Genomic DNA, 24,681 nt, shown 5'->3' on the forward strand with positions numbered 1-24,681 from the left:
TTTAGAGCTCTTGTGCAATTACTACTGAGAATTTTTTTAAGTAGATTTTTTCTAAAAAATGAATAACCATTTTCAATTTCGTTGCAACACGAAACTACAGCCGCATTATTATTCCAGTTCTGTTCAGATTTTTTCTGTTTAATTGCAACCAGTTTCCTAGTTTTGACAACTGCCACATTTAAGAAAATATCCATAATATACTTTTAGTTCTGCATCTAATGTCAAATTGTCACGAGGAGAACACCAATAGGTAAATTTAAGCGCTCGATTTACTTCAGTAAGATTATTTCATGAATAAAACTGTATTTATATGTAAATAAATTAACTGATATTTTATTAATATCTTTATCTAAATATTTGCTAAAGTGTGCTTTTCACTTTGACAAGTTGAAAAATGTGAGTCACATCAACTGGGATCAATGTCACTGACTGTTTTTATATAAAGACTTGAATTGTATATAGGTTTGTTCCAACTCGATACAAAACCGTTCTTGAACGGTTGCGAGTATGCGCAGTAACGAAAAATGTGTTACTGCGCATAATTCTTCGTCATTGCGCATGCGCGTAACGATTCAAGAACGGTTTTGTATCGAGTTGGAACAAACCTTATGTAAGTATTAAAAAAGAATCTTGCGAATATCACACGACAGTAAGAATAAATAAGAAAATAATGCTTCATTTTTTCTCAAATTTGTTGTCATTGGGCAACAGCTACTCGAGCCCTGCGGGCTCTCGTGCCTATTGCCAGACAACAAATTTTCGAAAAACTGTCGCATTATTGTCAATTTATTCTCACTCTTTTGTGATATTATACCCGATAATTTTTGATAATAACCCATCGGTCGTCAAGCATTACGTCAGATGCCCTTCGTTACTACGCAAAAATTAACATTCAGTGACCCTAATGACAATTAATGTTTTACAACTTGTCACAGAGAACACCAAGAAACAGGTTTAGGAAATATTCAGGTGAAGATATCAATAAAATATTAGTTAAAATGATTTAAAAAGACAGTTTTATTCATGAAATAATCTTAGCGAATTACACTCGATCTCTAAAATTATTATCGACTTATTGCCCTCATGACACTTTGACATAATTTCACTCCCTTCGGGTCGTGAAATTAAAACTGTTAAAGTGTCACTCGGGAAACAAATCGATAATTTTAGAGCTCTCGTGCAATTACTACTGACAATTTAACCCAATTCACCTAGACCGAAAATGCTTGTTATCCCAAGGGAACTAGAGCTCTTTAAATATGGCGTCTTGTAATTAGTTTTTTTTTAAATAGCTCCAGAACACTTTTTATAGAAAACCGATAACTAATAGTCCTATTTATCTACTAAAAAAATCTAATTACAAGGCGACTAATCTTCAAGGACCTCTAGCTCCCTCAGGAAGCATTTTCGGACTAGGTGAATTGGGTTAAATTATCTGAGGAATCTCCAGTCTTCGTTTGTCAGGGGAGTTTCTGGACACCCTCCTGGAGTATATTTAGTATACATAATAGCCTTGCAAACATTATTCACGACGACGTTCCCGATAAAACAGGTGTTAAAATAGCCTCCGTCGCGAAAAAAATCTTTAATCCTAGTCTGCAATTCCAGAATGTCAGACGGTGGATCGGTCTGCCTCCTTCAGCATTCCCCATATGTACACATCAGGAGGCGTTAGATCTGGAGAGTGGCGATCTCCCAAAATGATAGTTGTTTTGACAGTAGCGACGATTAGAGTGTAAATAATAATGGTAATTAACATTTTACACCAAGTAGCGAATGATCTATCTAAAGACTTGTATCGGACTGACCGAAAGTTTTCCAGTGACGGTTGGTTTGCATCATTGCTCTTCATTGAGTCCATACCGAAGGGGGCAGACGGTAAAGGAGGGGGCTCCTTGGTCAACGCTTTTTATTGATGATATCGTGTTAGTAAAGGAGAGCAAAGAAATGTTGGAGAAGAAGTTGTAGGGTTGGAGAACAACCAACCCCTCTTCAATAGACTATTGAAGAGGGATGACTTTAGGTTAGCAGGTCAAAAATGGAGTATACTATGTGGTTGAGAGGAAGAGGAATAGTTTGGGACATAGAATTGCTTACAAAAAAACTAAGGAGAGTAGGAGAATTTAAATACCTTGGATCCTACATATCGGAAAGGGGGACACTAGATTGAAAAATTGTCCATAGGATAGAAGCTGGTTGGTTGAATTTGGAAGCGAATGAGCGGGGTTCTCTGTGATCGAAAAACCGGGGAAAGTCTGAAAAGAAAAATATACAAAAGTGTCGTGAGACCTGCGTTAGTGTACGTGTTGTTTCACATTATAAGAATTTAAACGTGCGAGGGTTAGAACGCACGACAACATTCCAATGGTGGCTCATGTAATAAAATGGGCTGTTTCACAGTATAAGAATTTTGAACGTGCGAGGGTTTTCTGGTGCGATAGTTTTGACGCACTTGTCCTTTTCACACAATAAGAATTGAGTCGCACGAAGATATTTTGCTGTGTTGTTTGGTATATGATTTTTATTTACACTATATTATTATATAGAAATATATAAAGATAGAAACTTGACGAGAAATGCTTGGAATGGTGTATACCGTGCACTTAACAGTGAATTTGACGAATTAGGTGGTAAAGAAAAAAACACATTTGGTAAGCACAGCAAAATTAATTATATGTTACTGATAACAACAGTGATTAAAACTGCTAAGTATATTATAATAAACTTTATTTTACATAGTAGCAATTAACGTTGAGTACAGAGGGTGTTCCATCAATATGTGTGAATATAAAAATCTATAAATCGTATATTTTTGCGTTCATAGGATGGACCCAATGAACTCGGTTCCTCTTATTTTTCTTTCTTCGACAATAAAGTAACTACAACGCTATAATGTGATTTCGCTCCATATAATATAACTATACCTTTTATTCTACGAAATTATATTTAGTTTTTTAGGGTAAACGACTCGGAAGACAGTAGGGCGGCCGTCGCGTCTGGCGTGAAATTATCTAAAAACAACATTTAAAACGAAGGGAACAACATTTAAAAACGAGTGGATGACGGAGGGTCTTTTAAATTCTGTACATGAAAAACATAGATTCTAATGTTGTTCTGAAGCTATTTCCTTGTGGCATTTTTGTAATAAACTATTCTAAATGGAAAATAAGCCACAATTTAACTAAAAAATGATTTTATTAATGTTTCGACGCCCAAATCGGATGTTAAAACGTTAATAAAATACTTTTTTTAGTTAAATTGTGGCTTATTTCCCATTTAGAATAGTTTATTACATATATTGTATGAGCTAATTAGATGAGCTAATCCAAGATCCCACAAATAACTTAGTAGAACAACGGTTATAAAAACAAATTAAGACTTTTAATTAAAAACACAAGAAATAATAACCGACAAAATAGAAATTGCAAATGAATTAAATACGCATTATAGTACATTAGGACAAAAGTATGGACAAAAAATACCCATTTGTAATGATACATCGTAATGATACATATCAGACATAGTATCATGTACCGACCTGAGCCACAAAGTGTAAATAAAACTAATATACCAAACAACACAGCAAAATATCTTCGTCCTACTTAATTCTTATTGTGTGAAAATGACAAGTGCGTCAAAACTACCGCACGAGAAAACCCTAGCACGTTCAAAATTCTTAAAATGTGAAACAGCACTTAAGCTGTGAAACGTGACCTATAAAGATGATTCAAGAAAAGAAGTTGGAGGTAGCTGAAATGAAAGTGTTGCGGTGAACACTGGGTAAGACTAGCAAGGACAGAATCAGGGACAACTTGATTATGAAAAGAGCTACAATCTCAAAGAGATTCAAGAACAAGGACTGCAATAGTTTGGTCTCTTACACGTAGTAATGAAAACTATGTGGGATGAAGGATAGATCTGTTAGAAGTTGATGGAAGGAGATGTAGAAGAAAACCAAGGAGAAGATGGAAAGATTGGATGGAAAGAAGACGCGATGGACAGAAATTAGTGGCGAATAAGAGTAGTAAACAGAGCAAATGATATACACTCAGATACAAAAAAACGCAACGGAGAAAATTTTGGTCAAATTCAAAGTATTTCAATTTTTTTTATTTTTAGCCCTATTTTTTATTTAGCACACTGTGTACAAATTTATAAATTTTAATTTGGTATAGTCAGTTTTTTGATAAAATTTTATATTTGACTTATTGTACAGGGTTAATTAAAACGTGGATTTTTTATCCCAACTTTGAAACATACTGTGGAATAATTCCGTTTGCGAATTTTCGTAAAACCTTATTTTTCGGTTGCAACCATGTCTCCTAAGCAATGTGTTTTTTTTTTGTTTCATGTCAAAATATGCCTTGGTTCATTTTTAGAGCCAAATGAATTTGCCACCCACAATTTAGGACTTTTTTAATTATATGATTATTTTGGAGTTATTTTGTAATACGACGAGATGGCTTTGGTGACTGTTATCATTATGTCATATTGACACTTACATTTTGTTTACCTATGATTGATCATGGTTACACACTCATCGCTCTACCATCCAAAGGGTAGTGGAACGTTTTATACGCACTGGAACAAACAAGCGTAAAGCGGGAAGTGGCAGGAAGCGCAAAACTACTGCTTTAGAAGATCGTTTTATACGAGTCAACGCTTTGCGGGATCGTCATTTAACAGCGCAGTGGTTTAAACAAGAAATCAGCTTCAAGAGGTTCGAGGCAATAATGTAAGTGTATTTGCAGTTCGTCGAAGATTGCATGAATTTGGTTTGCAAAGTTGCAGACTAGCAACTGGGCCAAAATTACTTCCACGGCACAGAGTGGCTAGACTACAATTTTCCAGGGAACATTTACATTGGAATTTAGGACAATGAGTCGAAATGCTGTCTTCACTCATCAGATGGGAGAGAACGAGTATAGCGTCGAACTGGAGAGTTAGCCATGGAGGGGGTTCGGTGATGGTATGGGCAGGAATATCCCGAGAGGCGCACACAGAATTGGTATTTATTGAGGGTTCGTTGACTGCACACCGGTATATTGAGGAAATTTTAGCGAATCACGTATGTAGTACCTTTTTCTCAATATATCGGTGATGATTTTCTATTAATGCAAGATAATGCGCGATCCCACTCTGCAATGTGTGTCACGCAATATTTAGAGGAAGTTGGTATTAATAAAATGAACTGGCCAACGTGTTCACCAGATCTGAACCCAATAGAACACGTTTGGGACATGCTTGGTAGAAATATTAGAGATCGCGAAGTCGCACCAGCCTCAATTAACGAACTTCGCTTGGCTATTGGGACCGTGCAAGTTCGGTAAAGCGACCTCTATTTCTACGCTCTGTACTTTTATTCGCACTTTTAATTATATTGGCCAATTATATTAGTCCTGGTTGCTGGATAATTGTCAAGGCCATAGTCCAAAAAAATAATAAGAAGAAAAAATAAGATGCAGGTTATGTTTAGCAAACGTAAACAATTGTATGTAGTAAATAAAATCAGTTATTAAAATGCAGTACTGCAAGCAAAATACAATTAATTAAATTTACCTTTATATAATAATTGCATATCATATCAATATTGTGGAGCAATATATAATTTTTCTGCGTCAATGACAGAAGGTATGAAATATACGTCAATTTGACAATTTCAATTGACACTATGAATTATTTAAGATAGATGCAATATTTCTCCGCGACTCGCGCACGATCGTTTCTCGTTTCCCTTTCCAAGTACTTGCACACCGCGAATAGAAGAGGAATGGCAAAACATCCAGCAGGATAATATTCGCAACCTCACAGACAGCATGAGCCGACGTGTACAGTGTACAGGCAGTTATAGAGGCTAGGGGAGGCAATACAAAGTATTAAGTTATTTTTTAGTAGCTTTTCTTTGTTATTTGCGTACTTAGGTTAAGTTATATTTAAGTTGTTTTTTTATGTTTTGTTATTGTTATCATTGCTCATTAAAAAAAAGATCATGTCGTTGCTTTTACTCATTATTTAAACACAGTGCTTCTGGGATGTCGATATGACATTCCTTCGATATCAGTCACCAAAGCCCCCATCGTCGTATTACAAATTAATACAAAAGATAATAGTAATAATAAGAGAAGTCGTAAATTGCGGGTGGCAAAGTCATTTCGCTCATAAAAATGAACCAATCCATATTTTCACATGAAACAAAAAACATAATACTTACAAGACATGGTTGCAACCGAAAAATAAGGTTTTACGAAAATACACTAACGGAATTATTCCACAGGATCTTTTAAAGTTAGGATAAAAAATCACCTTTCGATTAACCCCGTATAATAAGTCAAATACAAAATTTTATTAAAGAACTCCCTATACCAAATTAAAATTTATAAATTTTTACACAGTGCGCTAAAAAATCATAAAAATTCTGCTAAAATAAAAAAAACTGAAATACTTTGAATTTGACCAAAATTTTCTCCGTTGCGTTTTTTTGCATCTGAGTGTACTTACTCAAATGAGGAAATATTCTTTTTAAACTGTGGAAATTTCAATAGAAATTAGACTTTAATAGAAGTGGCTACCCGTTAATGTGCTTTAGAACTGGTGAGAAATCTTTTAAAACATGATTGTTAAGACAAAGTACAAAATGTAAATTTTCAATGTAGAATGTAAAATTAGAATGCTAATCAATAAAGAAAAGTCTGGAGGCTAATTAACTTAATACGTTTTGAATGTACATTTCAATCTGATACCAGGACGAGCATTAAAAATTAAAAATTTCTTTTTCACGATTACACGCTAAGATAAACGGCGTATATTTTAAATTCATTAAGGGGATATAAGATACACTCTAATCTCCCTTTTAATCGTTTGGACGTATTTACACAGGCAGAATAAGGACGAAAAATATGTAATACCCTTAAGCTAGAGGGTTTATCTTGGCTTCTCGGTTGCCAAAAATTCGTTTTGTGTCCGACGTGTGACGAATATTTCGGCCGAGGTTTAGAAACACCTGTAAGGAGGAAGACGTTGCAAGATTTTTAAAAGCTTTTCAAATTAGATTTTAATTTATTTAGCATTTTTAAGACGTATAATTATGTTGTACAACTACACGATAAGAATTACCCCAAAAAGCCGAAAAAGCACTTGAAAAATTACTATCCAATATTTTTCAACTGAAATATCTGGCGGAAGTCAATAGAAAAGGCGTACCGTATCGTGGAGATCGTAATTTTTACTGCGTCATGATTTTGTATTTAGATTTAAGCAAAAAAGTGACCTTTTTCATTAATTGCAATATTGTGAAACAACTATGAATTGTAGATGAAAACGTTTAACGGACGATTTTCTTGAAAATACTCGCTCTTTAAAATAAGACTTTCTAAATTAAAAAAATATTTATAAACAACAAAGTTATTGCAAATCAAACCCCAAAGTAAGTATTTTTTTTCGATTCTGTATAATTATTAAAATACAAATATATAATTTATTATTCTAAATGGAAAATAAGTCACAATTTAACTTTAAAAACGATTTTATTCGGCTGTCCCACTTCCACTTCGGACGTCGTTATCGAAATACAAAATATTACTAAATTAAACAAAAATGTTCCTCTGTAAAAGAATGCTTCTAATAATTTTATTTAATCTGACTCATTCGTATCAGCAATTCAGACATATATTATACATTTTAAAGTAGAATACTTTAACCAATATTTATGAGTTGCGTTCCTGGGACGACTTTATTGAAAGATAGTTCATTCGATTACATGAAATCAACTTTAATTCAAGAGTATTCGTCGCAAAAAAAACATAGCCTGTGATTTGTCTTTAAAAAGACAACCACATAATGTAATGGTGACAGTAAAATTCTCATATTAGTAATTCCATAGTAAATCATGAGGAAAAACCAGGAAAAAAACCTCATGATACTATCCTGGTTTTTCCCCCTGACTTACTATGGAATCACTAACATGAGAATTTTACTGTCACCATTACATGTGGTAGTCTTTTTAAAGACAAAACTATCTTTCAATAAAGTCGTCCCAGGAACGCATCTCATAACAGAAAGTAAATAGGTTTCACTTACTAGTAGTATGCCTATGAAATTTTGTTCCAGAAATATTTTTATATTGTCTTTATAATTAGGAAGACCATTGGCATTCCATTGGGCAATTCTTATGAACTTAGACATTGTTAGTTTACTTTATTTACTAACATGGTAATCATGTTGAGCACCATATTGTTTTGTTGCATTAGCTGGTTGAATAAATTTTTAAACTCTTCTAGAAATTTGGTAAGTATACTCGATGTATCTTCGTTATGGTTCTGATTATTTGCTGTAGCTTAATTACATAAATGCCACAAAGAAATAGCTTCAGACAATACAAATATATAAAACACCTTTCAGAATTAGACGACCGGCACACCCCAAGAAAACGCTTATTTCTCGAGATACTGGCCACGGTGTGGTGAATGATTAATTTTGGTTATAATTTATGTTTTTGATGGTGCTGAAAACGAAAATGAGGTTTATTTTGAATTTTATGTGGAGGAACATTGTGGAAGGGGAGCCTAAGCGGGGATTTTTGCAGTTACTCGGGCGAACTTCGGGGTGTCCGAAAAAAAATCTATCCTTAGAAAAACTCAAAATTGTCAGATTAAGATAAGGTAAATTAAGTACATGCAGAACAGTGTATATATACGAACGTCAGATCGAAAACCTGAAAAATATGTGTTCAATATTTTTCAAAAATCTATCGAATGATACCAAACACGACCCCTCACGGAGAAGGGTGTTTATCTTTAAAATTTTAAATAGGAACTTGGCGATATTTCGCAAAATGAACATCAGCTCAAAAATTGAAAAATAAGTGTTCAATATTCTATAAAAATCTATCCAATGACATTAAACACGACCACCCACGGAGGTGGCGTGAGGGGTTACTTTAAAATCTTAAATAGGATCTCCCATTTTTATTGCAGATTTAGATTCCTTGCGTAAAAATAAGTAACTTTTATTCGAGACATTTTTTTGAATTATAGATAGAAAATTAAATTAAAAAATGGAAAGTCCCCCTCACTAAAATGGAAAACTTAACTTAACTTTTTTTGGTTTTAGGGCCTAATCTTCACAATCCAATAGGTCCCCATAACGCTCGAGTAACTGCAAATTTAGCATACTTGTCTCCCCTACTATTGTCAAAATCGCAATTTTACCCTAAAAATAAAAAAACTGAAATCACGTTTTTTGCGTTTAACTCGGTACACGACAATTAGACCGAAATAGAGATTGCAATTGCTGGATCCAGCATCCAGCAATCCAGCTGGATCCAGCGCTTTTTTTTTACATGCTGGATCCAGCAAACCGTGCTTGGTCCAGCAGCGCGGATCCGCAAACGTGTCCAATTCGAAATAAGTTACTTAATGTCTTCATTAGCCTCTTTATTCAAAGCCGTGAGTCGTCAACTTGCCATTCTATCGCGGTGGCAGTAGCTCCATATGCTGGAAAGTTTCTATAGCTTAAAAGTTTGCATCGATAAACCGTTGATATACATTGATTCTGCGATAAAATTCTCTGCTGGCGAGTGGTCAATAATCAATGAGTTAATCGCCACTTTTAACCGACTGTAGAAGCTCTTTGCAGAATAGAGTCCACTTTGATAACGGCCAACACAACCATGAAATTTGTCTTAGACAAACTAAATAGCCAGGACTCTAGCCTTAATGACGATCTATCGGAAGCACTACACAACAGAATCAGGGAACGGCGCCTCCATGATATTACAGGTACATTAGTGTATTTAGAAAATCAAAAAAAGTATGACGAAGGACTAAACAATCCTGGTTACTTCCCCATGCCGAAAAAGAATGCAATGCGATAAGAGATGCAAAATTTGTTGATTCGTATAAATAAACAAGTAACTGTGGAACCAGTGCAAGAGATAATGGAAGAAGATGGGCTAACTAATCCGGAGCCCGTGAATTTTACTTTGGAACAAGAACTTGAGATTAAATTGAAACGAGAAAGACAAAACAGTTATAGCCAAAAAAAACTGGTTCTCAAAAAGATTACGAAAATATTTTGGAAAAGAAAATGGTGGTTTATGAGACCGAATGAGTGAAAGGCGATCGTTTGTCAATGGTCTATGACTGTTTGATGACCTTAAAACCGACCAGCACAGAGGCCGGAAGGGCTTTCTCTACAACCGGCTATATGTGCAGTTCTGTGCGAAGTAGGTAAGGCCTATGTTTTTAAGGTCAAAGATCACTTTCAAAAAACTAAATAATTAATGTTTCTGTTGTTTAGAAATTTAGCATATAGACAAAAAAAAACATTAAAATCGTGTTTTTATTTTGATACCACATTTTGCTGGATCTAGCTGGATTCAAGCCAATCTTGCTAAAATCCAGCTGGATTGAAAATGCTGCTGGATTGCAATCCCTAGACCGAAAGCAGTAGACCGAACTCATTGGATCGAAAAGCACTTCACCGAAACCTCACTAGACCGGACAGTGTTAGACCGAAATGGTACATAAATTAAAAAGATTGCAGTAAATTATGCTTTGTATATCTCTTTTTTTTGTTTATTGTATTTTTTTTGTATTATTTTATATACACTCTTCTTCTTCTTTAAGTACCGTGCCCAAATTTTTAGGCGTGGGTAGCTTCCATAACAATTTGCCGATATCGTTCTCGATCTTGTGCGGCATGTAACAATTATTGATCTGCTGATAAGCCAGTCCATTGACGAAGGTTTCGGAGCCATGAATATTTCTTTCTACCAATTCCTCTTTTTCCGTCGATCTTTCCATTGAGTATTAACTGCAGCATCCTGTATCTGCTACCTCTCATTATATGCCCCAGATATTCAAGTTTTATACACTCACCGGCACAAAATTCCGCCACCCAAAAGTTTTGATTAAGTTTCTATAAGATCTATAATTTTATTATTTGTACTCCGATTTTAAAGATTCTTGCATCAGTTTGTAGGTACATGTATTGATGTCGTTTTATTATTCCGGTAACAACAATTTTTTGCTTAGATGGCATTATACGGGGGTGAATGGACGCGTTGTATTTTCTCTTAACTTTAAAAAATTCTGTGGAAAATTTTAAGGGCTGATTTAAGGACTTGTTTCATACTCCTTTTGTATTATCCTGGAAGTATAACTAAGGTTTTGCTTTTTGAATTATCCAAATATCTCTTGTCTTGTAAGAGCTGTAAATAAAAAGACTGCTTTGAAGGTTTTTTTAATTAAAAATATCAAACTCACTAAAATTAACAAAACACAAAATTAACAACAAAACCAAACAGTTAAATAGCGGGTATGTCCTCCTCTTGCAGCAACAACTGCTCGCAATTCTGTTTGGCATCGAATAAAGATGTGTTATCCTTGTCTCGGGAATAGCCCGATATTCCTCTACCAGGGCCATAACTGTACCAAATTTTCTGGAGGCATAGGATGACGGCGAATAGCTTTTTTTAATTCATCCCATAAATACTCAATAGGATTGAGATCTGGTCTGCATGCTGGCCATTCTAATCTTATCAATCCAACCTCTATTTTATGAGTCAATCAGTGTTTTTATTTACAAAAAATGGTACAGCTCTTACAAGAAAAGAGATATTCGGATAATTTAAAAAACAAAATTTTAGTGATGCCTCCAGGATAATATGACAGGATTATGAAACAAAACCAGCCCTTCCATTTTTTCACAGAATGTTTTAAAGTTAGGAGGAAATACAACACTTCCATTCACCCCCGTATAATGCAATGCAAGCAAATTTTTTGTGTTGCCGGAATAATACCAAACGATACCAATACATGTACCCACAAACTGGTGCAAGAATCTTGAAAATCGGAGTACAAATAATAAAGTTATAAATTATCAAACTTATCAAAAATTTTGGGTGGCGGAATTTTGTGCCGGTGAGTGTATATAGACTGTGTAAATTGTTACTCTGTACAGTCTGATATGAAATAATTTTCATCCGTTAAACAAATTAGTGAAGCTAAAAAAAGCAAAAAAACATCCTCTTAACTCGCCAGTACTTTGTGCTGCCAGTCCTAAGCCTGGATAAAGGGTGAAGGTAGGTTGATGTTACCCTTGCTCAGATTACAATCCTGTTTGAGCACCCTGTATTATGTACCTAATCCTTTTCGGTCTCCTACTGTTCGGTCTAGTGAGGTTTCGGTAAAGTGCTTTTCGGTCTAATGAGTTCGGTCTATTGATTTCGGTCTCTTTACAGTAAACCGTTTAACTCGCTACAACTCCATTTAAATATTTTATTCTGAAATTTTTATAGTATAATATATTTCTCACATTTGTGAATACAATGGAACACTTATTTCAAATATTTTTCAAATGATTTTTTTAAAGTAAATGGTGCAGATTCCTGAATTGCAAAGTTTAATCACAAAAGTTGAGTGGCGAAATTTGAAACTTAGATTTTTAATCACGTTTATGTTAAAATATAGAGTACAAGAATCGAGTTGATACAAATTGTATTTAATTAATTTCGTGCCCGTAATTGACACTTAAAATCACCAGTCGCTTAAAGCGTTGTTTCTGAGAGAACGGTTCGTTCTAAAAAAGTGTTTAAACATTTTTGTTCAAAATTATCTCAGGTACATATCTTGTTTGAAATATTTTTTCCATGGTGTACATACAAGTGTGGTTTTTAGAGGGAAACCCGGGGTAGAAGTGACCAACTTTTTTGCATCTTTTTTGGGGTCCCAAAATTGACATTCTCAGTAAAAGTCAGCCTGTTCGTATGCGTATGATTTTTAAAGGTTCATTGTCGTTTTTGTCTGTGACGACTGGACTATAAGTGGAAAAAGGCATATTAGACAACAGCGTGTTATAAATAGTAGGGACTAAGTATCAATTGATATGGGGATAATCATGAGAAACAGGTAATTACGAAACAGAAGACCATTGAGCACGACTTTGAAATATTTTTTTGACATTTTTTCTTTCTTGCCTTTCCTGTAATGTTTAAAATAATGTGTTTTTATGGTACCCAATTTGGAACAGTTTCAGTTTTCAGTGAAAAAGGATTTGGAACAAGAGAGACATTGTTTGCGTTTAATGTCCTCTCTCAAAGATGCTTAGATATTAACCTGGATATTTATTCCTGTTTCATCGACTTCGAAAAAGCGTTCGACAGGGTCCGACATGAAAAACTAATAGAATTATTGAAAAACAGATATATAGACGGACGAGATTTAATACGAATGGTCATCAATCTGTATTGGAATCAAAAGGCCAATATAAAGATAGAAGAACAAGAATCCGAGGTTGTGTTCTGTCGCCGCTACTGTTTAATCTGTACAGTGAAGCCATATTTCAGGAAGCGATAGCGGAGCTAAGTGATGGAATCTCTATAAACGGAAGAATAGTAAATAACATAAGAATCGTTGATGACACCGTTATAATGGCAGATACCCTGGAATCGCTACAAGAATTGTTAAATAGAATTAACGATTATTGCATTCGATTCGGACTAAAAATAAACAAGAAAAAAACTAAATTTATGATTGTCTCAAAAACAGAACATGGAAATGAAAGGTTAATGATATAGCAAACTCAAATAGAAAAAGTTAAGACATACAAATATCTGGGAACCTGGGTTGATGACAAAAATGACCAAAGCAAAGAAATTAATGTCCGAATTGAAACTGCAAGGCAAGCATTTATAAAAATGAAGACACTGCTTACAAACAAAGACCTTCAGTTGCCTCTCAGATTGAGGGCTCTAAGATGCTACATATTTTCTTTATTGCTGTACGGAATGGAAGCTTGGACATTGAAGAGACAACACATAAGAAAAATAGAAGCGTTCGAAATGTGATATTACAGAAGAATATTGAAAATTCAGTGGGTTCAAAGGATTACCAATGTTGAAGTGCTACGACGTTTAAATAAGGAGTTAGAAATTATGAAAAGTATAAAAACTAGAAAACTGGAATATTTGGGTCACATTACCAGAGGAGAAAAATATGAGTTGCTGAGAATTATTATACAAGGAAGGATCCAAGGAAGAAGAACCATAGGAAGAAGACGCATCTCCTGGCTGAGGAACCTTATTAGAGAATGGTTTAACTGTAGTTCATTACAACTATTCAGAGCAGCAGCCAACAAAGTGACCATAGCTATTATGATCTCCAACCTCCGATAGGAGAGGGAACTTTAAGAAGAAGAAGAAGTTTCCATGATCTTAGTGGTGTTTTTAATTATTATTCTTTAATGTTAGTTAAGCTTATTATAATTGGGTAAGACACACTTTTGTGTTTTTTGTTTTAATTTGTCCGAAAAACGTTAGAAACTATAAAACGTTAGTCTGCAATTTGGCCGTCTACTTCCGAGAATTCGTTAAGGACCTCACCACCAATCAACAAGAAAACATAACATATGTGTGGCATTGACCACCGTCTGACTTTATGCGTTTTAGATGCAAAATAGTTCTTTGGAACAAAGGGGTACGTCGGCGTACTTCTCCTTTAACAATTCCTCGCACTTTGACGCTGCTGTAGCGATAGTACAGGTTGTCCAGTTATTAAAGAAAATGTTGAAAATTTTAGATAGTCTTTATACAGTGTTGAGTGCGCTAATAACCGCTAATAAGATAACGTAAAAGACGGGAAACAATACGTTGTGAAATAAACAGAGATGAAACTAGTAGGGGTGGGAAATTATCAATAGAAACCTATAAATTTACATTATATTGATAATTTCCCACCTTTAGACGTATCGGAGGAGTTTGGCAACTACCACTGTGACAATGACAGTTTTAGTTCCAAATTAGTTTTAGTTCGGAGTTGACCCTGAAAATTACACTGCAAAACAGTCATTTACTGGGCTAAAAACAAAAAATCTGATCTTTACTGGATAAGGACATTCCAAATTAATAATTTATCCACTATAATCGTGAGAAAGGATGATTTTTCAATTAGAAAAATATGTACTACGTGTGTGTATATGTGTATGTATGTGTGTGTTTATATACAGGGTGATTGATTAGTGGGGTAAAGCTCAATAGATCCGCTATAGTAATAGATAGCAATAAAAGTTAATATCAAAAATTTTAGCCACCTTTGAGCTTCACATTACAAAATTAGTTAGAATGTTACAGGGTGTTCGATAACACAGTGGCAGACCAAACTTATGTTTTTTTTTAATGGAACACCCTATATTTTATTTTAAATTCGAAATCATCTTAACTTTTCCATCACAAAAATATAAAGGTTTGTTGTGTTATACAGGGTATTTACAAAGTTATAACCAATTTTATATGAAAATCGTAACAAGTTCAACTCCCTGTATAAATAAAAATAAGCAAAACAGCAATGGGTTATTAATGCCATATTTTTTACTTATTGTCAAAATTTTCAAGAATGATTGGTATTGCTAATTTTCTTTATATCAAATACAGGGTGAGTCAAAACGCAAGTACATTATTTTCTCGGTAATTTTAAATGGAACACCCTGTATTTTATATCACTATTGAAAAGTACCATTACCCAAACATGTTTTTTGCAAAGTGTATTACTGATAAATTATTTTTCGTTCTTTATTTGTTATATTGTTACATTTACATACAAAAGTAGTGTTTAATTATCTTCACAAAATGTTGTATTTTGTGTTAGTGTGTTTTTGTAAAATTTATTATTAATTTTCTTTCTGTATTTGTTACATTTACATAAAAAAGTAGTTTTTAATTGTTTCAAAAATGTTGCATGTTTTGGTTGTATTTTTTTTGTAAAATGTATTACTAATAAATTATTTTTATTTCTTTATTTGCTACATTGTTACATTGATTATCGGATTGATAATCAGTAATCGTCAATTATCAATTCAGTCATGGGTCATGGCTTACTTAAAATTTAGATAAATTTAGACACCTAAAATAATTTGCTCTGAAAATAATAAAAATTAAAGTACGGTAATGTTACTTTTCAATAATGATATAAAATACAGGGTGTTCCATTTAACATTACTGAGAAAATAATGTAGTTGCGTTTTGACTCATCCTGTATTTGGTATAAAGAAAATTAGCAATGTCAATAATTCTTGAACATTTTGACAATAAATAAAAAAATATGGCATTAATAAACCATTGCTGTTGTGGTTATTTTTATTTATACAGGGAGTTGAACTTGTTACGATTTTCATACAAAATTGGTTATAACTTTGTAAATACCCTTATAACCTTTATAAATACCTTTGTAAATACCCTGTATAACTAACCTTTATATTTTTGTGATGCAGAAGTTAACAGGTTTTCGAATATTAAATAAAATATAGGGTGTTCCATTTAAAAAAACATAAGTTTGGTCTGCCACTGTGTTATCGAACAACCTGTAACATTCTAACTAATTTTGTAATGTAAAGCTCAAAGTTGGCTACAATTTTTGTTATTAACTTTTATTGATATCTATTATTATAGCGGATCTATAGAGCTTTACCCCAATAATCAATCACCCTGTATGTGTACGTATGTGTGTGCATATACAGGGTGTCCCGAAAAGATTGGTCATAAAGTATACCACAGATTCTGGTGTCAAAAATAGGTTGATTGAACCTCACTTACCTATACAATAGTGCACAAAAAAAGTTACAGCCCTTTGAAGTTACGAAATGAAAATCGATTTTTTTTTCATATATCGGAAACTTTTAGAGTTTTTTATTGAAAATGGATATGTGGCATTCTTGTGGCAGCCACACCTTAAAAAAATTAAAGTGAAATTTGTGCACCCCATAAAAATGTTTAGGGGTTTTGTTCCTTTAAACCCTCCCAATCTTTTGTGTACGTTCCAATTAAAATATTATTGTGGCACCTTTTAATTATAGTTATATATCATATATTCTAATTATGTAATATTCTTGGTCTTGTAATAGTTGGTCTTTACCAAAGCCACCAAATTAAATAAAAAAAACAGGACATTTCATGTTTCTAGATGTATCTGATATCGAAGGTTGAGACGATCTCATCCAGTCTGTGTCCTGCTTGGGTTGCCTAGTCGCTCATATCCACAGGCCTGGTTGAACATTTCTTACTTATCGACCCAAAATCGATATAGCACCGATATACCAACAATCACTCGGTCCAGACCATCAAGTTAGAATCCCAGGATTAGGATTCTAATATCGATGGTCCAGACGTATGTTATCCATCAAATTGGATGTTGCCCGTCTTCTACGACAGGGGTCACCAATTAGCGGACCGCGGTCCACATCCGGACCGTGAGCTACTTTTGTGCGGACCGTCATTAAATTCAGAATATAGCGTTTGGCAATTTTAAAAATGTTTGGCCATGAAATTGTATAAATATTATGTTTGAGTCAACTTATGTGTGCGAAGCCGCTTTATCAAGAATGAACTTTATTAAAACTCGGTACATATCTCAGCTAACAGATGAATATCTCAACTCCCCAATGAGAATCAGTTGCACCAAACTCACTCCAAACTTCAGACAGGTTGTACATAATAAAAAATGTAATTTTTCTCACTGATAATTTAATTTTGTAAAGACAAATTTTCTGATGCGGTTTTTTTGTGGATTCCTGTTCAAAAATGTCCCCTTAAACAAATCAGAAGGGGCCTGAGATGCCGGGCAAAACAATCTTTTTATACAAATTTAAAATTCGCTTTTAGCCCAGAAAATTGTATTTAAAAAAAGGTCTCTTGTCATTTTTAAGTTGATGGTTTTCGAGTTATAAGCGATTTAAAATCTGAAAAATGTGAAAATACCTAGGCATTTGCGAGGTTTGAACACTCATATGAAAATTATTAGTTTTCAGGTTGCCAAGTGCCTAAATTGAAGTTTATAAATTCAATTTCAAGATTCTAACGAGTAATCGGGACTTACTTCAATATAGACCGTTGTTTTTTAATTGTTAATTATGCGAGTCCACTCGACTTTTAAGTCGCCGCACATCGCAATTTATGATGCGTCTGTGTCGCACTTATTATACATGTTATACGTACTTATGAAAAAAAGCCCAACAAATAGTCCACATTTATTAAAATTTTATAGTTTATTATTAACATATTTTTTTCTTAATGATTTATTTATTTATTCAATTAATTATTGCCAATGTGCTAATTAAATACGCCAATAAAAACAAATGGTCGAAATTGAAAGAAACCCCGATAACGCATCATAATCTTGAAATTTAATGTTTAAACTTTAATTTAGACACTTAACAACCGCAAAAATAATAATGTACACATGAATTTTCAAATTTCGAAAATGATTATTTTCGCATTTTTCAATTTATAAATTGCTTAAAACTTGAAATCTATGAAGTTTTGAAAAAAATGACAGAAAATCTTTTTTGTTTAATGGTGATCCAGAAATGCTAAAAACATATTTTCGCGAGCAAAAAATGTGATGTTTTGGATTTATTAAAAAGCTGTTAAAAACAATTTCTGCCTAAAAATTTCGCACTGCACCCTTCTGATTTGTTTACCGAATTGGAACAACCAGACAGGTAGTGTTAACTCCGGACCCCGGAAGTGTCCTAGGTTTTCGAAACGGACCCTCAGGAAATATAATTGGTGACCCCTGTTCTACGACTTGGATTGGCAGATATGGATTTTTCTTTCATTGGGTACTTTTTGACATTTCCTTATCTCTCTAGAGCTTTAGAAGTTTGACCTTTTTTAGTGTTCTTTAAAGTGATTTAATTTTATTTTAAATTTAAAATAGTTAACTAAGATTTGTTTGTTTCAGATCTCTTTCTGGAAATTCAGATACTGCAATGCAGGTCGGCAACGGTTGGATGTGAGTATTTACTGAAACCTTTTTTAGTCACTTTTATACAAAAAGAAATTATGAACTAAAAAAGTAAGAAAAACAGCTTATCCAAAAATGTTTCATATTTTTTACTTAGTACTGTAAACGTTAATGCTGGCACACATCTCATTACGTCTTTTTTGAAAGAAAATTTCACGGGATATTCCATTGTAGATTCATCATTTTAAAAGAGGGAAATATAAGATGTTGCGTTACAGTAATCTAACTATTAGGGGAGTGCATATAGATTTTCACTTCGGAAAAAATCAAACAAGGTAGAACTTTTTGTAATTTCATTAAGAAATGTTTAATAAACAACATATCAAAAAGTTCTACTCGAGACGTGGGTGCTTCATTTTTTATTAAACAAGTGAACTACGAAATTATATGTTTTTTTTTTTAAATAACTCCGAAAATATAAATTTTAGACAAAAACTGACTTGACCATTGAAAAATTCAGAAAATTTTACAAAAAAACCTTATATAAAGAATTTTCTAAAATTAAATCTGTATCCTCTATAATTTTTTATTTATAACGCTAAAGTCACCCTTCTCACAAACATTGGCGCACTGTAAACTAGCGTACGGCGAAGTGCACGGTTGAGTTATTTTAATCTAATTCTTTATCTAATGGATCAAATGAAATTTTACAAATTGAACATAAAAGAAGAATAATTAAGCTATCTTATGGTTATAATAAAAAGAAATAAAATATATGGGCATAAGTACGGTGGGGGAGGAAAGTGAGCCTTACATGAATTTTGTTTAAAAATGATTTAAAAATGTGTAACTAATACAATTTTTCTTATAAAACCCCTTAATTTTGCACAACTTACCTTTCACGCATCTTACTAAATGATGTTTCATTCAAAAATGTAATTCAAATGATATGACTTCTCAAAAAATGTAATTTTTGAAATCTTCGTAGTTTTATAGAATTACCACCACTTTAAGACGGTATTACTCAAGTTTGAACAGATCTATTACAGTTTTATAAGTGCTTTTTTAAAGCTTAGGATGTAGTCTTTAAAATGCACTAAATTATTTTACTTTAGAAATGAAATAGACTATTTCTTTTTGAGAAAGTTAAGAAAGATAACAAAAATGTAATAAAAAAACCGAAAATTGCCTGCTAAAAAAATGTTTATACAAAGTGATCAAAACTTTTTTCTGTAAAACTTACCTAAAATACATTAATAATAAGCTTCAACAATAATAAATGTTCAGCAAAAAAAATTTTTTTTAACTCTTATACAGTATGTCTGCGTAACTTGGAACCTATTGATAACTTTTATATTATCAGTTTTACGAAAAAAGATGTTCTTTATAAAATACTCTGCATCGTATAAATACTAAGATGCAATCATCAAATATCAAATTTAATTAATTTTATACGAGGTATGTCAAAAAATTTGAATTTCACTCAAGAGTAAAGTACCGTTGCATTTCACAATATCGAAAATTGTTATTAAGAAAAGTTGTTTGGAATTAAAAAATTTGTTTTAGTGTTCAATTACATCCTTCTAATTAAAATTTTGTGAATAATAAAAGCACTTAACTTTTAAGAAAAATTCATATTTTTTACATACCTCGTATAAAATTCAAAAAGTTTGATATCTTATGGTTGTATTTTAGATTTTAGACCAGGGAGAGCATTTTATGAAGAATAACTTTTTTTCGTAAAAGTGGTAATAAAATAGTTATCATAATTATAATAAAATGACGATGAGTATCCGTAATTTGAGAAAAAATTGAATTTTTTTTTTTCGATTAGAATGATGTAATTATTATTTAAACAACTTTTCATAAAACCTTTTTTTATATTCTGGAATATAAAGGTACTTTACTCTTTAACGAAATTCATATTTTTGACATAACTCGTATAAAATTGATAAAATTTGATATCATATGGTTGAGTTTTAGATTTTTGACTATCCAGAGCATTTTATGAAGAATAACTTTTTTTCGTAAAATTGATAATAAAAATTTTAACTATTTAGAATGGGAAATAAGCCACAATATTATTAAAAAATGATTTTTATTAACGTTTCGACGCCCAAATCGGGTGCCGTTGTCAAAATACAAAATACTATTAATATAAACAAAAATGTTGTTGCTTAGTAAAAAAAATTCTTCTAATAATTTATTTAATTTGACTCATTTATATCGGCAATTCAGATACATATGATACATTTTAAAGTAGAAGACTTTAAAATGATATTGCCAATATTTATGAGTTGCGTTCCTGGGACGACTTTACTGAAAGATAGTTCATTCGATTACATGAAATCAACCCCAACTCAAGAATATCCGTCACAAAAAATCATAGCATGTGATCTGTCTTTAAAAAGACAACCACATGCAACGGTGACATTAAAATTCTCGCGTTAGAGATCTCATAGTAAATCACGAGGGAAAACCAGGAAAAACCTCGTGATACTATCCCGACATCGTAAGTATTTGGTCTTACATATAATTTACTCTCAAAATTAATACCAAATTCTGACTTTACTATAATTTTGTTTAAATTATAAATAATATCAATAATACATGGGTATATAAGTAATATTAAAATATAAAATATGTACTAACTCGACTATTGACTTACTAATTGTGGTATTTTCTTTCTATTGACTTCCTCTTTCAGTATGGGTATCCACATCCTACTGCATTCCACCGAGGAATTTGCGACACAATTGGTTTCGTTTAGCATAATTAGAGCCGCTTCTTTGATTTTTCTCTTTTTACTATCTGTTTCTTTCAGGACTATACTTGAATCTCTCCACTGAACTCTATGTTCATTATCCCATGCGTGTTGACATATTTGAGATCTATCAAATTCTCTATTTTTAATATAATAACACCCTGCCTTTCCTCGATGTTTTAGTCTTAAAGAAGGATACTGGATATGAGACTCAAGTGTATAGAAAACCAACACATACCAACAGATATCTCAATTACAAATCAAATCACAACATCAACGTTAAAAAGGGAATCATAAAATCCTTATATGATAGAGCCAAAATTACTTGTTCTAACGAAAATTCCTTTTTAGAAGAAAAACAATTCTTAACATCTGTTTTATTAAAAAATGATTATCCTTTATCGTTTATAAATAAAGAATTGTCAAGATTGGATCGAATGGAACAGAACAACATAGAACGGGATCCTACAACATTCACAAGAAATAATACGAGGAAAATAGCAATACTATACATAAAAGGACTATCCGAGAAACTTAAAACAATAGGAAATAAATTCAACATTTCAACAACATTCAAAACAACCAACACATTGAGATCTATTCTATCTAAAACTAAACCTAACAATGAACAAGAAAGGACAAAGAATTGTATTTATAAAATACCTTGTGAATGCGAACAGTTTTATATAGGTGAAACATCAAGACCATTAAACGTTAGAATAAGTGAACATCAATCTTATATTAAAAATAGAGAATTTGATAGATCTCAAATATGTCAACACGCATGGGATAATGAACATAGAGTTCAGTGGAGAGATTCAAGTATAGTCCTGAAAGAAACAGATAGTAAAAAGAGAAAAATCAAAGAAGCGGCTCTAATTATGCTAAACGAAACCAATTGTGTCGCAAATTCCTCGGTGGAATGCAGTAGGATGTGGATACCCATACTGAAAGAGGAAGTCAATAGAAAGAAAATACCACAATTAGTAAGTCAATAGTCGAGTTAGTACATATTTTATATTTTAATATTACTTATATACCCATGTATTATTGATATTATTTATAATTTAAACAAAATTATAGTAAAGTCAGAATTTGGTATTAATTTTGAGAGTAAATTATATGTAAGACCAAATACTTACGATGTCGGGATAGTATCACGAGGTTTTTCCTGGTTTTCCCTCGTGATTTACTATGAGATCTCTAACGCGAGAATTTTAATGTCACCGTTGCATGTGGTTGTCTTTTTAAAGACAGATCACATGCTATGATTTTTTGTGACGGATATTCTTGAGTTGGGGTTGATTTCATGTAATCGAATGAACTATCTTTCAGTAAAGTCGTCCCAGGAACGCAACTCATAAATATTGGCAATATCATTTTAAAGTCTTCTACTTTAAAATGTATCATATGTATCTGAATTGCCGATATAAATGAGTCAAATTAAATAAATTATTAGAAGAATTTTTTTACTAAGCAACAACATTTTTGTTTATATTAATAGTATTTTGTATTTTGATAACGGCACCCGATTTGGGCGTCGAAACGTTAATAAAAATCATTTTTTAATAATATTGTGGCTTATTTCCCATTCTAAATAGTTAAAATTGTAAAAATGCCACAAGAAAATAGCTTCAGAACAACATTGATAATAAAAAGTTTTCCATGAGGTTCCTAGCTACACAGACATACTGTATAAGAGCCTCTGTATAAGAATTTTCAAATTGTAATGCCATATTCGGATTCAGCATAATCAAAAACAAAATAGAAACATATTTGATCAAAGTAAAATGATGAATTTAACGATATTTTTAAAATTAGTTATAAAAAAACAATTGTTATTGTTTAAACAATTAATAAACAATTAGCGGCCAAATCTGCGAGTAGAACTTTTTACTTAACATGTATATAAACTAAAGCGTGTTTGAATTTTTCCGAAACATTGCATGTTTTCGTTCTAATTGCACTCCCCTATATGAAATCCTGCGCTTTTTGTGTTTAATATTGTATTGTCGAATACTTTTATATCAAAAATGAACTATCATTAACAATCATAGAAATTGCGCTGATAATTGCAAATTATAATGGTTATTGATCCAAATCTACTCAACAAAACACATTGCTCAAATTCAAGATGTTTTTTGTTGTCTACATTCTAGTACATGACTTTTACCACGTTTTTATATACTTCGTCTGTTATCTGTGTGTCTCTTTGTCACTTTGTCCTGGAAAAACCTTGTAATAGATTTTAAACATACTTCCCGACTAGCTAGAGATCTGAATATGATTTTTAGGATAGCTCAGAACTCGATGACAATGCAATATTTAACAGCTTTTACATGGATGCATTGAGTTTTATTTGGAATTTTAAGCCATTTTAAATTTTATATGATAAAATTAGTTCTCACTTTTCTTAAAAGATGACGCTACTAGCTTTCTCATCAGATGATTTTCTCAATAGATGGCCTTACTTTCTAAGTCATGTAAAATGTTCTATTCATTTGTAACTGCTACTGAGAATATTTAAAATTGCCTCGCTAGTTTGTGTGCATAAAAAGTTCTCAAAAATAAATATTTTATTAAAATTAAAAATTCTAAAGTTCTTGTGTCAGAAAACATAGGAATTTAAACAACAAAATAGTTTATAATTGTATACTCTGTCCTATAAATAATAAGAACGTGGTACTATAAAAAGTTCTTTTTTATAAACTTTAATTGTTTAACGCCAACTTATAACCCGTATTAGTTCCCAGTGTTCATAAAAATATTAAATACTTCTTCTTCTTTTTGTATAGAAATGCCTGTCTATGCTTCATTGTGACCCCAGTAAATTTTCGTTCCATCGTTTTCCTGGTCTTCCCACTGATCTCTATAAGGGAATCATCCCTCGTAGTTTTTACGTCCCTATTGGGGTTGTAATTCGGCTTTGGTCGTTCCATTCTACTCTTCTATTTCTTACCAAGTCCTTGATGTTATCCTCCTTGCACCTCCGTCGTATTATGTACTTATAGCTATGTCCCATTGTCCCTTACCATCTGTTCTATTTCTATCTAAGTATTGACTTGTGTCTTCCTCTTTTTCTGGAAGACAACAAATGAGATGAAGTAACAATTTTAATACACTTCATCATAATCATGCAACCTCTTCTGTCCACTGCTGGACATAGATCCCTCCCATTTTTCG

At 32.5% G+C, this 24,681-nt stretch overlaps 1 protein-coding gene across 4 annotated transcripts in view; it reads left to right on the forward strand.

Annotated features, from left to right (window-relative positions):
* LOC114332504 (insulin-like growth factor 2 mRNA-binding protein 2) overlaps window positions 1–24,681 on the forward strand; it is a 509,159-nt gene that overhangs the window by 111,911 nt on the left and 372,567 nt on the right. For all 4 annotated transcript variants that reach the window (XM_050642734.1, XM_050642736.1, XM_050642735.1 and 1 more), the window contains exon 3: window positions 18,732–18,782. In XM_050642734.1, the coding sequence (XP_050498691.1) occupies window positions 18,732–18,782 (51 nt within the window). The remainder of the gene's footprint in view (window positions 1–18,731; window positions 18,783–24,681) is intronic.

This window comes from Diabrotica virgifera, chromosome 2 (assembly GCF_917563875.1).
Source record: "Diabrotica virgifera virgifera chromosome 2, PGI_DIABVI_V3a".
NCBI classification, from domain to species: Eukaryota; Metazoa; Arthropoda; class Insecta; order Coleoptera; family Chrysomelidae; genus Diabrotica; species Diabrotica virgifera.